The sequence below is a fragment of the Gymnodraco acuticeps genome, unplaced genomic scaffold, assembly GCF_902827175.1.
Source record: "Gymnodraco acuticeps unplaced genomic scaffold, fGymAcu1.1, whole genome shotgun sequence".
Lineage (NCBI taxonomy): Eukaryota > Metazoa > Chordata > Actinopteri > Perciformes > Bathydraconidae > Gymnodraco > Gymnodraco acuticeps.
Window position 1 is genome coordinate 19,859 of NW_022991381.1, and position 18,392 is coordinate 38,250.

General features: G+C 40.6%; 2 protein-coding genes across 3 annotated transcripts; one reads left to right on the forward strand and one right to left on the reverse strand.

Annotated features, from left to right (window-relative positions):
• Window positions 1–2,133: 2,133 nt before the first annotated feature.
• On the forward strand, window positions 2,134–4,092 carry LOC117563112. Its single transcript, XM_034241281.1, has 2 exons — window positions 2,134–2,894; window positions 3,038–4,092. The coding sequence occupies exons 1-2, from the start codon at window positions 2,562–2,564 to the stop codon at window positions 3,491–3,493; spliced, it is 789 nt and encodes a 262-aa protein (XP_034097172.1). The 5' UTR covers window positions 2,134–2,561; the 3' UTR covers window positions 3,494–4,092.
• Window positions 4,093–6,519: 2,427 nt separating this feature from the next.
• Window positions 6,520–18,112, reverse strand: commd8 (COMM domain containing 8). 2 transcript variants are annotated; one of them, XR_004571662.1, is made up of 5 exons: window positions 17,979–18,112; window positions 16,354–16,509; window positions 15,432–15,585; window positions 13,264–13,419; window positions 6,520–7,107 (listed from the first exon to the last, which is right to left on the reverse strand). XR_004571662.1 is itself a non-coding variant. In XM_034241273.1 (4 exons), exons 1-4 carry the CDS (start codon window positions 18,021–18,023, stop codon window positions 13,252–13,254), a joined length of 540 nt encoding a protein of 179 aa, XP_034097164.1. In that variant the 5' UTR covers window positions 18,024–18,102. The 2 variants fall into 2 exon arrangements, 1 of the variants encoding a protein (XP_034097164.1); XM_034241273.1 differs by lacking the exon at window positions 6,520–7,107 and having other exon boundaries at window positions 13,252–13,419; window positions 16,337–16,509; window positions 17,979–18,102.
• Window positions 18,113–18,392: the final 280 nt, after the last annotated feature.

The window sequence follows — 18,392 nt, forward strand, 5'->3', positions numbered from 1 at the left end:
TGTTGCAGTAGACAATTTCACTGTAGCGCCCGGTACATTAATGGGAAACCCTAAATGTTTGAGCACCCTCTATGAAACGTCAAGCTACCCCACAGCACCCACAAAAGAAAATATCTGGCGCCGCCACTGCTGTGTAGCGCTCATTCTCAGGATTACTGTGACGCTCTGGAGTGAAGACCAATGCCATTAGCACATTTAGCATGAATGTGTGTGTCGGGGCAGCTGGGCTCATTCTCAGTATTAATCAGACAGACGCCTGTCTAATCAACTGGAAGGCCACGGCCTGGAAACAAGCCTCATCTTGACACACATAATGTGACATTTCTGCACTCGCCTAGCTGTTAATATTTAAGTTTTCATCTATTATTCTATATCTCATTTACCCTCTGTTACCCGGGGAGTCATAGTGGTGAAAAGCTTTTTTTAAATCATGCTACACAACTTTTTTTTTTCTGAGGCAGATAAGCCCTGCCCCATTCCGTTAGCTCTCTTTGATAGCCTCAACTAAAGAAGCTAGTTACCAGGATTATATAGATTTCGCAGCTGGGTCATTTTTTTAATGTGGTGCCTTTGGTGTCCCCAGTACAAAATATGTTGTTTTTTGTCTAAATCTGGACAAATACTAATTACATTTTGTTTTTAATGTGTGTTAAATTGTTAATTTATTATTAATACAATGATATGCACATCTAAGTTTTTTTTTTCATTTTAAAAGCATTGGTTAAAGGGATATCGAGGAGTTTTTCCATGTCCCCACTGCTGGTCATTCAACTTAGATCTAAAATATAGCTATTAAAAACAAAATTAATTTATAAATATGTTATTATTATTTTATTTAACTTGTCAAAATCTATCTAATCAAATAATGTTTTTATTCAAATTGTAAAAAAAATATATATAAAAATAAGGTTTAATGTTTGTCCCCGAGGGTCGCTGTCCACCCTGTTGAGCTGTGTATCTGTCCCTTTAAGAAAAATACATATTTCTCAGTGACATCACACCTATGAAATTAAATGACACCAGAGGCGAGAAATTCAACTGAGGTAAGCTGTGTGGGTTTCTACTGCTCTTACAACTGATTTGGATGTTTCTGTCAATTTTGTTTGATGTGTTTGAACATAACATGTCCAACCTGTTAGGCCTAAGTATGAAGGATATTAATCGAATTCTATTATTTTAAAAAGTTCCTTTAAAAAGTGATTGATTCCTCATAAAGTATCCAAGGTCATGCTAGCAAATATGCTAACACAGGCAGGGTAAAGGCTAACTTTTGCTCAAAATGTCCACCCTGTTAGTGTCCACCCTGTTAGGCTTATTCAACTAACAGGGTGGACAACATCCTAACAGGGTGGACATGTAAGTATTGTTTACTTATTACAACATTTGTTAATATTATATTATATTATTTATTGTTATATTATTATATTACTATTATAACATTATAATAATGTTTTTATAATATAATAAATGATCACCACCATTAGATCTATAGGCACAACACAAACTGCTGCAAAAAATCCTAGGGAAACACTGATGGGTATATTATCTAGTATATTATGTACACAAGGATTATAGGTATAGTACTTAAAGTAATGGCATGCATTTGTATAGGAATGGCAGTCATTTGCATTCAGGGCTCTTGGATTCTCCAAGAAGAGAGGGATGTTGGACAGGGATGCAGACCGTAATACTTTTCAGAGGAAGAAGAGTTCAAGCAGTCTAGAAAGTAAAGCCAGTATCCATACCTTCTTTCTTCGTGATGACGTGAGTCGTATGACAACTGGGCGCAAGCAGACCATCACAGTGAGGAAGAAGAAGATGCAGAAGCGACTGCTTTCTGACACACTCAAGAACCTTCACAGGAAATTTGGATCCGAAAACTCAGACAACGTGTCATACTGTCTTTTTTGTGCATGTCGGCTATTTTGGGTCGTGGCCCCTACTGATGCTGATCGGGCCACGTGCCAGTGTAAAACCCATGAAAACCTCCAGTTCATGGCTGACACCCTCTACACCCTCACTCTATTGAGGAGATGGTTGACCGCACTGTCTGTGCCACAGAAATGAAAGCTTGTGCCTATGGTGATTGTGTAGAGTGCCGCCTCACCACTCACCCAACCCTGAAATCAGCCACAGAGGAAATTGTACAAGTTGTACAATGGTCTACTGAAAGGACAGGTGAGGAAGAGAGGAAGACCATTACGCTTAAAAACGAGGTCCAGAGCACTGAATCAGACCTGGTCAGCAAATTTCAAGAGAATCTATTCAAATTCCGTAAGCACCTTTTTAACATCAGGTGGCAATACAGTGCTTACAGACAGCTACGGGAAAGCCTCCAAGCCAACGAGTGCTTAATCCACATCGATTTCAGCTAAAATTACTCTTGCAAATATCACAACGAGATCCAGTCTGTGCATTTTGGAGGGTCCCATCAACAGGCAACGCTGCACACTGGTGTACTGTACACCACTGAACAGACACCACTGTCATTCTGTTCAATCTCATCCTCACGACGACATGACCCACCAGCGATCTGGGCCCACCTGGAGCCTGTCCTGGAGATGGTGAAGACCAAGTGTCCAAAGGTGGAAAGGCTTCACTTCTACAGTGATGGCCCGGCAACCCAGTACAAGCAAAAGGGAAACTTTTACTTTCTCTCCACTGAGCCATTCAGGCTTGGTTTCAAAGAACTGACCTGGAATTTCTTTGAGGCCAGCCATGGCAAAGGAGCTCCAGATGGCATCGGAGGGACATTGAAGCGGTCAGCGGACCGAATTGTGCGCTTGGGGGAAGATGTTCCAGATGCCATCACTCTTTTCAAAAAACTCAAGAGACTGGAATCAACAGTGGAGCTCTTCTTTGTCAGTGAAGAGGAAGTTGAAGCAAAAACAGAGGTAAAGATGCCCCGCACCCCTGCAAAAACATTCACAGTAGTCAAGTATTTTGAGGCCCTCTATACGTTGATAGTTATTGTTATTGGCCAAATATTTTGAATATTATATCTCATACTACTGTATATCCTCTCTTTTCACCTCAGGTCCCTGCTCTGACACCTATTAAGGGCACAATGAGGATGCACCAGGTGATCAGCGTCTTACCTGGGCATATCAAGTACAGGGACATCAGTTGTTTCTGTCAGAGGCAGGATGGTCCACTGGATTGTGCCTGCTTCGACCTGAAAGTAGCTACTGTGAATGGAGTTCCTGTGACCCCCCCAAATCAGAATGAAGAGACCCCATGGCGACCAGCGGCAGTTGACAGCACACACATTGGAGGGTGGTGCGTCATTAAGTATGACGATGATGTGTACCCTGGCATAATCATGGACGTGGAGGGCGATAGCATTCAAGTGAAGTGCATGCATAGAAATGGAGTAAACAAATACTTCTGGCCAAGACCACGTGAAGATGTCAGCTGGTATGCAGAGGAACAACTTATCTGTCTTATACCAGAGCCAAAGGCACTCAACAAACGCTCAGAGCGTCCAACTTGAGAAGCTTACATGGAAGTACCTAGAAAATAACTTTATGTAAACTAAAAATGTACTCGAAGTTATGCACGATGATCAGAGCTCTTGGTTAAGGTGTTCAGGCTACCAAACCCAGTGGTGTTCCACAAGCCACTGGTGGTGGCAAAAAACGAGCATGATTATAGTTGGCCTCAGCAAAGTGCCTCATAAAGCCTTTGCCTACCTGTTTGAGCCCTCCAAGTTTTGGTGTTGGCCTTTCTTTTTCCGTGATTTTTTTTATTAGAAATTCTGCTGAATAAATGAATTATGAAGCAAATTACTGTCTTCTTCATTAGCTGCCATTTTCCTCAGTCTCCAACGTAGGGCAATAGCCTACTGTACGTGCCCCACAGCAGGAAAATATTATGACATCACACAGACTTGCTCACAGGTCCTAGGGGCGTACCAAAGACCCCAAATCAAATTCTGATATATTTTTTTAATTCTGTTAATATTTGTTGCTACTCTAAAGTACACATTCTATAAGAAAACCCTGCAACCACAGACACAGCAGACCTTTGGGACGGAGATAGCCTTATGAAGAAGCAAAGGCAGATACACAAAGTTGCAGCTCCAGCTCCAAATAGTGGGTATATCAAACCAAAACGATTTGATATATTCAAACAATTTTAATAATTTAATATAAAAGATTGTTTTAACAATAGAATTAATACTGTAATATTTTAACCAAAAATTACACTTTAAAATGATAGGGCCTGGAGAGAAGGTCCTGAAGGCCCTGACGGACTTCCACTGGTGTCCACCCTGTTATGTTGGTATTTTTCTAGCATAGTTTAATGAAAATATCAAATATCAAGTGTATATTTGTACTTTTATAAAGAAATGAGAGAGGTTGATTATATATTCTAGAAACTTTTAGTAATACTTATTGTATTTAAGTTTTCTCATGGAAAACAGTGGAAAAATATGCCACGTTGTCATAATCTACACTTGTTTTTCTCAATATATACTACTTAAAACTAATTAGGAATGAAATATATATCTAATTAGAGTTAGGGACATACAACTCTTGTTAAAAAGTCACTTTAATTGTAAGAATGCACTGAAAACTCATTTAAGTAGTTATGTGTATGTCCTTAACAGGGTGGACATATCCCGGGTGTCACGTGTTGTTAATATATCTATATATATAAAGATTTAGGTGCCTGAGCTTGACCAAAATGTTTTTTAGCAAATTAGATATGTCCTTTATAGAATAGAACATTAAAAAGTAGGTAAATCAACTATTTATTTCACCCAACTTGTGAAGTCCAAATGGCACCCTATAAAAAAAATGACCCAGCTGGAGAATGTTGGTTTAGCCACTAACTAGGCTAACTACATTAGCCCTGTTTGTCCAACCCAGACTCATGGCATTTCGTGTTCACCAACACGATTTTTAATCTATTGATTCGTGTTCACCAACACGATTTCCCCCTTTTTTTCGTGTTGCACAGCTCGATTTTAAAAGCAATGTATTTCTACTGGTAATGTGTTTCGTGCCTGCAGCACGTCTTTTTCTCCGGTCGGGTCGTGGAAGACCGGAAGCTGTGTGGTTCATAAAAACATGTTCTTACTCAATATCAAGCCACAATTATTGCTTTTATTTGAAATCGTATAATTTCGGACTTTTGTTGCCGTCTGTGAGGCAAATAAATGGGGTTCAGAGCCTCAGAATACTGAAATCTGTATTTTTTAAATCTTATTTTCCTTCTAATTTGTTATTCTTTTCACAATAACACACTGTTATTTACTCACCAATAACACACAATTATCCTTGCTTTTATTTATTGGTTTAATTCGATAATCTCGGGCTTCTTTGGCGTCCGTCAGGAACTGAATTTCAAAATAAAAATAACCGGAAACAGACGTAGCCATTTCGAGCGATTACCCAAGATCCTCAGCTATGGGTTAAGCTCGCTGATTGGATGTTTTAGCCGCAATGCATGCTGGGATTTGGTGTTTATATGATATGAAATCCGGAAAACATTTTAAAAGAATAAAAGAATACTTAATGTTCTTGCTTTTCTCTTTGAAAGTCATCACATATCGGCATTGTAATACACGGTTCGGCTGCATTACATATTACAGATCTGCCGTAGTTCTTTATTTATAGAGCCCTGATGAGAAGACCTTTGGAAAAACTGGAAGAAATGCTGCCGAAACTGAATACTTGACGTGGATCATAAAGATATCAACAATTAAACAACATCTTCAATTTCTCTTCACACAATACGTCTCCTTGCAGTATCAACACTAATTCGGCTGACTTTTACATTTGATCTAATTCGTAGATAGGTTATATTTACACCATAACGGTGCACAGCTGATATAAAAGGACTTGTAGTTTTTAAAGATATTACCGATTTTCTTTGAATATAAGAATGTAAATACTGAGTCTGAAATAGTATAGCAATATGCTGTAAAATTATGTGAAAGCATGAATAAAATTACACATCTTCAGATGTTGTACATACACTGAACAAAAATATAAATGCAACACTTTTGTTTTTGCTCCCATTTTTCATGAGATGAACTCAAAGATCTAAAACATTTTATATATACACAAAATAACCATTTCTCTCAAATATTGTTCACAAATCTGAAAAAATCTGTGATAGTGAGCACTTCTCCTTTGCCGAGATAATCCATCCCACCTCACAGGTGTGGCATATCAAGATGCTGATTAGACAGCATGATTATTGCACAGGTGTGGATGTGTGAAATAGGAACCACAGCACGCTCTGGGGAGTCGTGCCCAATCTTTGGAGGTTAGCATCTCCAAACATATGAAAAAAGCAATTGTGTAGTTTGTCATCAAATGCGAAATAAGTTTTCGTCAGTATGGCCTGTTGAAAATATCATGAACCATTTGCTAGTTTCATAAAAAACTGGCTCAAAAACCTGCACTCTCCATGATAACACACATTATGCAGATTTATAGAAAAGACAGCATTGCTTCTTACTATAAACTTTGTATTGTATCATAGCTGTCATATCATTAGCAGTAGTCAATTTTTTTAAATATTTTATTTAGGTTATTTTACTTTACTTTATTTAATACATTTCTTGCAGCAACATTTGTACAGATGAATCAGATATATAAAAAAAACGTGGCCCTGTGTCGTGGACGTCGAATAGCTTGAACAATTCTCATGTTTGATTCTATACATTCAAGCTTTAATTCCATATTCTCACATTTCATTCAATATGCTCAACATTCAAACTATATATGTATGGTATAAAGTTAATGGGGTATTTATTGTTAGCACATTTCACTCTTCTTTCTACTATTTGTAAAATGGAATGGACACTAGAATAAGATTTAACATTATGAAAAGGCAAATAAAAATGTACTTTGATAAGTTCCCGATACAACAATGATGCAACAGTCCATTTAAAAAACAAATAGTGAGAGTTCTACTGCTCATAAACATGTTCATGTATATGACTGTCATTGTGCCTCCAACATGGCATGGCAGAGAGTCGATTTCACACTTCATGACACCCTGACAAACACCTGCTGGACTTCCTGTAGTCCTGGGTTTTAGTGGGATGATTCCTCCACAATCTGTCCATCATTTCAACTGCAGCACCACCTGAAAGACACAAATATACACACTATTAGCATTTCATGTGACTGAGGTGCAGATATTTACTACGTGTGTTTGTGTAGCGGTATAATGAGACAATAACAGGCTACAGATGCGGACATATACACACACATATATTTATATAAATATATACAATTTCAGAATCAAACAAGTATGAGTATATGGTTTATACATGTAATTACTGGGGTTCCATTTCTTCTGATTACCTAATTTGGGCATGTACATTTGCCACGCGCAAACCTACCTCTTTTGGATTTGGAAAGGTTGGCATGTATGCGCACTGTACAACACGCACCTACACACTGTACCACACACACCTACACACTGTACCACACACACTTACACTAATATATATATATATGTATATACATATATATAAAATAACAATTTCATTATATGGATTCAACTTGTGCCCCGCTGGACTTGTCTGTGGTTTAGCCGTTACTGTGACATCAGTATCAGCCATGGAAGATAGTTTGTTTGTTTCATTCTAAGCTATCCAGCAAGGTTATTTTCATTTATGTTGTTTTTTTTCTGCACAGTGTAGAGTCTTGTTGTGATGAGAGGGATGGAGGTATTTAATAAAAACCTTGCTCGCTGGAGAATAGCTACAGAAGTCCTGTCACAAGTTAATCGGAGAGGATCACAGCTGGCCACGGATCTCGATGCTGCATTCGGCTGTGAGTAAACAACTTGTGTCTTACTTTTAGGCTGTCTGGAGGTATGGACAGCTATCAAAGCTACTAAACATCACATTAACAACGATGTACAAATGAAAGTTGGAGACAAATACATATTTGAAATGATTTATTCACGTTTGCAATGTTTTGAACAGACATCCCAACGTCACCTCATTGTCATTTTGTAGTCCTCGTTGTACGCGTCCGGATATCGGTATCGCAACCTCACACACTGGTACTGAATGTGCATCAAAGTGTTCCTATGGAGCCAAATATACCAAAATATCAATGTAAACAACAGAAGAAGCGATCGAAATGTGTATTTCCTGGTTATTCGACAATGGCTCCTCAAAGTACACGTCCCATTCCTACCGTTAACGTAACGTCACGAGTTCCCCGGTGTAACCAGTTATGATAAAGGACACATCCTTGACCTTGTCTGCTCCACCAACCTCCCAGTATTCGACCTCCACCCCTGCCCCTTTCCCCTCTCTGACCACAAACTCATACAGTTCAAAATGTCGCTTTTAAAACCTCCTCACCCTGGTTCACCCCTGCACTCCGTAAGCTGAAGCAAACCGGCCGCCAGCTTGAACGCCTAACTATGAAATCATCCCTCACAGTTCACCATGAATCCTACAAACTCCATCTCACTACCTACAAAGACGCCCTCACTGCCGCAAAAACTGCTTACCTCTCCACCATCTTTACCGACCCCTCCCATAACCCCAGGACCCTCTTCTCCACCGTCAACAAGCTCCTCAAACCCCGTGCTGACACCCTCCCGTCCTCCACTTCCACTTTATGCAGTTCATTCCTCCAGTTTTTCTGACAAAATCACTGCCATTAATCTCTCCCTATCCGCTGCATCTGACACATATACATCTCCCCCAGCATCCACCGCCACAATTTCTCCCCCCATCTCCCTGGACCTCCCGAGCCCTCCTCCCCACGGCCTCCTCTCCCAGTTCACTCTGGTTACCCTCTCTGAAATACTCAAACTGATCAGCTCCTCCAAACCCACAACCTGCTCGCTTGACCCTCTACACACCCCTCTACTGAAGTCCTGCCTCCCCGTCCTCTGGCCCTAGCTTGTCAACCTTTTCAACTCCTCCCTGTCCCAAGGAACCGTTCCCTCTGCCTTCAAAACGGCTGCTGTCATTCCCATCCTCAAGAAACCCGGTCTGGATCCCTCCTCCCTCAGTAATGACCAGAGGTGTGTCATTAATTTGATGACTTGAGACTCGACTTGACAAAATCACAACACACTTGCGTTTCGACTTGGACACCAATGACTCGGGACTTGACTTGGACTTGAGCCTTCTGACTTGAGGTGACTTGATTATTTAAGTCAGAGGTCTCCAACACGCCGATCGCGAGATGCCGCTAAAAGAGCAGACTCCCGTTGGGGAGAGCAGAATCTTCAGCCACTCCTACTCTTGCTGAGAATCCTTGCAGGCAGGGGCGGGACTTTATTTAGCTGGGCCACAATGCGGCCAATCATATGCGAGGACACACTAGGATCATACCATTATGTGAAAGAAGGGTGGGGGGCACAGCAGATGTAGTGGTATAGGCCAGCTACACAGAGCGACGGGGAGACGGATTTAAATGCAAGCGCGTCGGAAAAGTCAAGAAATGAGCGAAAACCGAAAAAAGAAGCAGCATCTGGCTGCTTTTCAATGATATTGGAGAAAGCAAAGCTGAGTGCAGGATTTGTAAAATGAAAATAACCTTCAGAGCAGGTTTTTTTTTTGGTAACCAGATCTTGTACTTGAGTAAAGTACCAGAGTGTAGGAATACTCGGTTACAATAAAAAGTCCTGCATTCAAAATGTTACAAGTAAAAGTACAAAAGTATTAGCATCAAAATATACTGTAAGTACCACCTGCAGAGGGATGTAGATGCAGGTGTTCTTTTCCCCATAGAGACCGCCTCGCTGCACATTATCCCTTGCATAAAGATAGATTGTGGGTCCCTTATAACATGTTGTACACAGTGGAAATAAACATTCTGGTTGACTCAACATCAGGGATCTTATACATTAAACTCCTTCTGAATCAAACCGTCACGGTAGCCTTACCTTACTGATCCCTCTTAAATTCGAAAAAACACGTTACTTTACCAGCAGAGAGAAAATGGATTATTAAATTATTAATGTGACTAATAAAGAACGGTTTGATTATTAAGTATTATTCTGTTGATCGATGTCATTACATTTGGTGAAAAGCACATAATGACTTGTTTATGACTCGTTTTGTCAAAGTTTAGGACTTGGACTTGACTTGAACTTGCCCATCCTGACTTGAGACTTGACTTGGACTTGAGCGCAAAGACTTGAGACTTGACTCGGACTTGAGCGCAAAGACTTGAGACTTGACCCGGACTTGCAAAACAATGACTTGGTCCCACCTCTGGTAATTACCGCCCCATCTCCAACCTCCCCTTTCTCTCAAAAACAATAGAACGCATCATCTCCAAACAACTCCACCGCCATCTCCAAACCAACCAGCTTTTTGAACCCCTTCAGTCTGGTTTTCGTCACCACCACAGCACAGAAACGGCACTCATCAAAGTCCTCAATGACCTCCTCACCTCTGCTGACACCGGTTCCCTCAACATCCTCATCCTCTTCGACCTGAGTGCAGCCTTCGACACCGTGAGCCACACCATCCTGCTTACCCGACTCCAGGATATCGGTATCGAAGGTACTGCACTCAGGTGGCTCCAGTCCTACCTCTCCGACAGATCCCACTTAATCTCCCACAACAACCACCCCTCTGCCACAGCTTCAGTCACCCAAGGTGTTCCCCAAGGTTCAGTACTCGGCCCCCTCCTCTTCATCATCTACATCCTCCCCCTTGGTCAGATTCTCCGCCAATACAACCTGGACTTTTACTGTTACGCTGACGACACACAGAGTTACCTCAGCACCAAATCCCCCCACAACCCCACCTCACCCACATCGAATCCTGTCTGACTGCAATAAAATCCTGGATGCAACATAACCTCCTCAAACTCAACAGCAATAAAACGGAACTCCTCTTCATCGGCTCCAAATCCACCCTCAGCAAAACCCCCAACCTGACAGTCACCATTGATGGCACCCCTGTTTCCCTTTCCACCCAGGCACGCAACCTTGGCATTATATTTGACCCCACCCTCTCCCTCGAGCCCCACATCCGTCAAGTTGTAAAAACCTCATTTTTCCACCTCCGCAATATTGCCAAACTCCGTCCCTCTCTCACCCGCCCTGCAGCTATGCGACTCATTCATGCCTTCATCTCCTCCCGCCTTGACTATTGCAACTCACTCCTCTACGGCATCAGCACTACATCCCTCAATAGACTCCAGCGTGTCCAGAACGCAGCCGCCAGACTCCTCACCCACACCAAATCATGGCATCAAATCACCCCGGTCCTCAAAGAACTCCACTGGCTCCCCGTTTCAGACTGCATCCATTACAAACTCCTGGTCCTCACTTACAAAGCCCTCCATCATCTGGCCCCTCCCCCCTACCTCACTGACCTCCTCATCCTCTACCAACCACCCCGGTCCCTCAGATCCACCTCAGCCGGTTTGCTTTCCATCCCCAAGGCCAAACTCCGGAGCTTCGGGGATAGAGCCTTCTCTGTGGCAGCCCCGAAGCTCTGGAACTCCCTCCCCCAAGACCTCCGTGAGTCTGAGTCCCTCACCCTGTTCCAGTTCCGCCTCAAAACCCACCTCTTCAACTCTGTATCCATAAGCCCCTCCCCCTCTCAACCAACTCCCTCCTGACTGCTTTTCTGTTTTGTTTTGTTTCTTTGTTTCTTTGTTTTTGTTTTGTTTGTCTACCCTCCCTCCCAGATGTAAAGCGTCTTTGGGTTCAAGAAAAGCGCTATAGAAATATAATTTATTATTATTATTATTATTACACAGTACACACTGTACAACCCTACACACTGTACAACACGCACCTACACACTGTACCACACGCACCTACAGCTCCTAAAGCATATAATATATCAGGGTACAGCCGTTTTGTATTTTATTATGTGAAGCACTAAATGGTTTTTAGAAAAATATGTATCGACTCTTTGTTTGTAGATATCTACTAAACTACAGCAAATAAAGAGAGTAGGCCTGTTATACTGAGTGATATATATTTTACACACTGCTCTGCTTTCTGCACGGACCTCACAGCTGTTCTCACTGTAAACATTGCGTTGCGATGATAGCAGTTTCTAAAATAATATCCAGGGGATGCATGCAGAGCTGTCATTGGCTGAGATAAGTCCGGCCGTGCGTAACGCCTCCACCGTTCCCGGAAATGCGTACGCGGAGGAGCCGTGGAGGAACCATCAGTGTATCCTCGGTTAGAGCTCCTCCAGAGAGCCCCCTCGATGCTCGGTCCTCGATGTGCATTTAGAGAAATGAGATGTCCATCAACATGGCGCGCTGAAATCCATTTCCAGGTCACTACCGGAGGACCGAGGAGTCGAGGAGTCGAGATGGGGAAATTAGAGAATTGAGAAGCCTTCAGAGTGTTTGCTTTAATCATAGTGCGGCTCTGTGTTCATGCTGTAACAATGTCGCCTAGTGTTTCTCCTCCATTACTGTGGAACATTTGGCATCTATAAACACCTTATTGGGCTGCATAATGTATTTGAAAATGTATCACAAATGATTTTGCTTCCCACAAATAAATGAACATGACCAACTGTGAAACTTACAAGGTGAATGATGCGGCTGCAGTCCAGAGTAATAGAGTAACAGTAACACTATTTATTATTAAATATTATGTAATATATTCAGTCGTAGAAGGTGTATTGAGATCAATATAAGTGTAAAGATACTCTATCATTTTCTAAATATTACTCTATGGAACATAAGTCTTATTATCAAATTTGAATTAAAGAACCAAAAGTAAATGTACTCATTTTGTACAATTATTTGATTATAATTATTGATACATTATCACTCACACATCACATCTGGTGAAGTTAGAGCTCATTTAACAACTTTTTTTACTGCTTGGTACTTTTATCAATAATAGTACATGATGATTATCTAGTTGTTTTAAATGTGGTAGTATTCATCTGAATCAAAGGACAAATGTAGTGCTGTGAAAAGGAACATGTATGCTTCTTAGATGTAGTGGAATACTAGTATAATGTAAAGAAAGAAAAAAATGAAATACGAGAATGAGTTCCTCTAAGCTGTAATAAAAGTACAGTACTTTTATTAAATTGTATATAATGATGACATAAAGTTAGGCGCACCCAATGCAGAAAATAAGTCTGGAGTATACAACTAAAAGCAGACGGGAAAAAACTAAATGCACTAAATTTAGTGGACTTTAAATTATTAATTTTAATATTTATTTTATAATCATTCTTATTTTTGATGCAAAGATTATAGATAAAAAAATTTCCCCAAATAATTGAAAAATCCCTATCATCATATTGATTCATAAGATTACCTTGTTGGCGGCCTCTAGGGAACTGATGAGTGTGTTTAACTCCTCTCGGTTCATCTCCATGGTGACGGAGCGCAGGGCTGCGTCCTCCCTCACATCCAGACTGAGGCTGAGCAGAGGGGTGTGCAGGGACGAGATCTTATCACTGGAGAGGGACAGCTGCAGGGGGGGGGGCACAGAGGGGAGGGGGTCAACTTTAGAGAGACTTGTCTTCTAATGCCCCTTTTCCACCAAACCGGTTCAAGATCCGTTCTTGTGCTTTTCTGGTGCTTAACTGGTTCTTCTCTGTATCACCACTTGTGTTTCCACAGGCACCCGTCATAATATGCTAGACCCTCCAGAAAAACGTGATTCTGCGATCGCAGAATTTACCGCATAATCAGCAAAATGGCGCAGATTTTTTAAAAGGCCGCATATTTATCAAAAGGCCGCATAATCCCCGCATTTTTCCACACAAAGTTGAGCAAAAAAAAAGTTAACTCGTCTTGATGTGAAGTAGTGATGAGCTCGCGCTCGCGCATCACAGAAGGTAAACAACACCGTAGAGTGAACGTGTGGAGCTCACACGCGAGAGAAAACACCAAGATGAAAACATCTAATCCATCTCATTTACCAACGAACATTTCTGCTAAAGACCGGGCAAAGCAGTTCCCCGATGTCTTGCACGAAAGTGGGGGGAAACTATTCTGCACCCCGTGCAACTGTGTGTTGGAGCATAAGAGAACATCGACGGTGACGACCCACTTTGATTCATTCAAACATTCGAACATGCTTTCTGCTGCTGCGGACAAGAAAGCCAAACAACTCACGTTCACCGAGGCATCGACCTCCAAAACCCTTTCGAGGGCTACAAGAAACGAGGTGAGAAGCCTACAAGATTGAAGCTGGTCAGATAACGAACGAGCAGTGGCGTTTTCTCCCGGAGGCCAAGGGAAGCTAGGCTTCCCCTGTTTTTTCGGATTGTAGTTATAATTTAAATAAATAAATAAAAACACTTTGTTTTGTTTCGATAATTCTCCTTTGCTGTGTGTTGCTGCCGGCCCGTCTCTCCCCCATTCTCATTGAGTATTTTACAAAGAGTGAAACAAACAGCGCCCCTCTAGATGTTATGGTGAAACAGTAGATTGCACTCACTGTTAAGAGAGGAGGCCAGCCGTTTGGGCTGGAGAGTGCGTGCGGACCTGTCGGTTAGATAACAGGCGTGTGTAAGTCCTGCATCTGTATGATACAAATGTGTGTAAAATGAAACCGGGTGCTGTAATCACTCATCTGGTTACGTTATTACATTGACCACCATACCCCCGACCCAAAAGAAAGGACGTATTATTGGCTTCCCCTAATTTTTTTCCCACGCCACGCTACTGCGAACGAGTAAATGAAAACAGAATGAGGCGGAGAAGTATGTGTGTGTGTGTGTGTGTGTGTGTGTGTGTGTGTGTGTGTGAGTGTGTGAGAGAGAGAGAGAGAGAGTGTGATTAAAATAGCCCAATTTCTTTTACAATAAATAAACATTGAATGTGTTTAATTGAATAGGAAAGGGGTTTAACGTTAGTGGCAGGTTGTGTGTGAGAGAGAATCAATAAATAAGACAGCCCAATATTTTAAAAAAAATCTATTATTTTTCGCAACTTTCCGCAATTTCACCGCATTAAATCCCATAAAAACCCTGCATGTTTAATCGCATAATCAAGGATTTTTGCCCGCGTTTTTTTTGGAGGGTCTAATATGCTGTAGGTCTTCAGGCAGTCATAAATGCATTAATGACACTTTACCTGAGTCACAACGCAGACTCTATGCATTACATTAATGCACACAATGTTGACAATATCTGTTTTTTTTACTGCACATATTTTATATCATTCTATTTCAATGTAAATACTGCTTTATTTTATTAATGTTTCTATTTTACTATATTTTTCATTATTATTATTATTTTTTTAATGTTATTATAGTTTTCTTAAAATAGTTCTCCATCTGTGTTTTTGAATTTTTGTTTTACTTTGATGTATGCACCACCAATTCTTCGTACGTGTCAACCTACCTGGTAATAAACCTGTTACTGATTCTGCAAAAAGTCACACCCCCATGACGAGAACAATCTACCAGTGCTGAGCTGCATCTCAAATGAATCTTTAGAGCTAATAAGAATTACAAATAAAGCATGGAGTGACCTTGAGTTGCCAGTCGAAGTCCTGCAGCGTGGCGGAGGAGATGGAGTTGGTTCTGTCCAGCAGAGCGTGGTGGATCTCCTCCCGTCTGGCCCTCAGCACGCTCAGCACCGCCTCAGCATGGCTGCTGCCAACATCTGCCAGCCCCCCCCAGCACCTGCACGAGAAACAGAGCTGAGACCACAGCCAGCATCCTGCTCTGCTGTATGAAGCATGGAGGTATACTGAGAACTGGATAAAGCATTGCCGGTCATTATGGCCAAATGAAACTGACTCTGGAGAACAAGCACTCGGATGTTCTGACAGCCCTGTGCAACCAATGAGTTTGTTTATTCTTATATTGTGCCAGAAAACCGTTTCATATTTGTATTATTTATAGAAAACATGAATTCTTCAGCCCTTCATCGTACAAACTCTGAATGAACACAAATACCTCAAAATAACTTTTTCAAAAGCCTCTTTAATGTGCTATATAATAACCTCAATGAGAAGACTTGAAATACCAACAGTCAGTGGTTGTATTTCATTCATTGTCCCTCATAATCTATTATTACTCGTGATTCTTCCGATGATAGTAAAATGCTTATTGAATAGAATCACATTTCCATTCATTCAATTCAATTCAATAATACATTTAGAAGACAAGCTTTTATTTGATGCACTTCTAAAGGCATGGAACATACAGATGCACAGACGTATTTCAACAAAGAATGTACAATGTAAGTCAATAGAAGCACTGTGTTGGCCTGGTGGCATCAGGTGACTGTAACAGAGGTTGTAGCTCCACACTTTGGCCACTAAGAAAAATGTTGCTCCAACCTGAGTTCAATCATTTAGTAAAGGTCTGCCATATAAATGTAGAAAATAAAGTCAGCTGTTCGTCCTATTCAGTCCCCAACAGAAGTCACACACCCCTGGCTCTCACCTCCTCCTCGGAGCTGTCGCTGCCCACTGCCCGGCGGTAGAAGGCGCTCAGGGAGTCCAGCAGCTGCAGCCACTCCTCTGGGCTCCAGGTGGTGCTGTGCTCTGACCTGCGGGGGGGCTCCCTGCCACACAGGCCATCCACCACCCTGTGACAAAACTACACACCAGACAGAACCCAATATGCATGTTGGTTAGGGGAAAACACAAGCAAGTACCTTTGGTTTTTACATTATTTGTTCAATTTTTATATAAATGTGGGGGAAAAAGTAATTTGGTCTGTTTGGGCTCCCATGATGGGGCCTTTAGCTGGGATGTGAGTGACACAGATACTGGTTATACATCCCAGCATCCAAAGACTCAAAGGCTTTCACATGCACAATAACTACAGTGCAGTTTGGGCAATGCAAATCCCAGGCTCCTATGAAAATGCACAATACACAGACATAATAGAAAAAGAGGCAACATTTTGCAAATAATTGTGAATTAGATATAATGTTGCAAGAGAGATAAAGGAATAAGAAAACAAATACAAAAGCAATATATAAATATTAGGAAAAGGAAGAAAGAAAGAAAGACATAAAATACAGTGAAATAAAACAAGTATAACATATAAAACAGTTAACTCATTAATGCAAAAGAGTTACCACAATAATAGAGATTAATGACAGTCATATCTTAATCATGAAATACAAATCAAAGCAGTGTGAGATAGAATATGATACAGACACTTTGGTAACTGGATTAAAACATGCTTATTTTAGAAAATGAATAGTGTGATTTTAAACTAAATCTGATCCTCTTAAAAATACAGAATATGTGACATATGTATTACGTAGAATTACGTTAATAATATCAATTTATAATTGCTATTAGCAGGTATTACATTGAGTTGGATGCAGTGGTAGAAAAAGTACTCTGCTAAAAGTAAAATAGCAAGACTAAATTGTAAAAATACAATAAAAAGGCCTACATTGAAAATCATAATTAAATAAAAGTAGTAAAGTATTGGCATCAACATAGCCACTAGAATGATGAATGATGGTCTATTTCAGAATATATATACATATGTCCGGTAATTTGATATGTATCAAAGTACCAGATTATGATCATTGATGTATTATTGTGTTTATCACAGCTGTTAAAGGTGGAGCTACACATATTCCCAACATTTTACAAAGCCAATAGTGATTCAATTGGACCCACACTGAAAAACTAAAATGTTTAAATGCCTCTATATATATGTATTAGTTATAAAAACAAGATACTATACATGTATATAATAATATAATACTCTAAACAGAATCATTATGCATTCCCAGTACTTTTACATTTGACACTTAGTTTATAATACTTCTGTAGGTCTACTTAAGTATGTTCAACAGTAGTTTACTATTTAATTACTTTAGTATTTGTACTTTTACTTAAAAAAATAATCTGAGTACTTCTTCCATCACTGAGTACTTCGCCTGTTGTGTAGTAAGGCACGAGCCAACATTGAGCCAGTCCTTCACTAATATTAAACATTAATTGGTTTATCTCCATGTTTTCGCGCCAACAGGTCCATGATGATATATTTAACAAAGTTAATGTGCATCAGTATTCATGGTTACAGCGCCTGGTACTCACCTTAATACACTCTGTGGCAGGCAGCCTGCTCAGTAACACCACCATGTTTTCCTCTGCTTCCGCCCTCCGCTTGCTGGTCAGCTGACGTCAGTCACATGATAGAAACAGAGGCATTCATGATAGCCTGGAAAAATGGGTTTCATCATTTCTTATGACTTCTTAGGATGTTAAAATACCATTAGTATATATAAATGCTGTTGTATACGCATTATTCGGTTTGCATATTTGTATGTCTTGCCATTGATGTTGGCTCGCAAGGCGAACTCCATATATACATTAGCCATTTTAGTGGGACATGTTCGTTGAAAAGTGGGCAAACAGCAGTGAGAGTGTTGAAAACAGGTCAACAATGTGACTTTACTATATAAAAACGATTAATGACTTTAGTACCGATTGTACTAAAAAGTCTCAATA

Coding starts and splice junctions, on each gene's coding strand:
- LOC117563112 (XM_034241281.1), top strand. CDS start 2,562: ATGGTGAAGACCAAGTGTCCAAAGGTGGAAAGGCTTCACTTCTACAGT. Junction 2,895..3,037: donor AAGTTGAAGCAAAAACAGAG/GTAAAGATGCCC, acceptor TTTTCACCTCAG/GTCCCTGCTCTGACACCTAT.
- commd8 (XM_034241273.1), bottom strand. CDS start 18,023: ATGGTGGTGTTACTGAGCAGGCTGCCTGCCACAGAGTGTATTAAG. Junction 16,510..17,978: donor CTGCCACAGAGTGTATTAAG/GTGAGTACCAGG, acceptor TCTGGTGTGTAG/TTTTGTCACAGGGTGGTGGA. Junction 13,420..15,431: donor ACTTCGACTGGCAACTCAAG/GTCACTCCATGC, acceptor CCCCCCCTGCAG/CTGTCCCTCTCCAGTGATAA.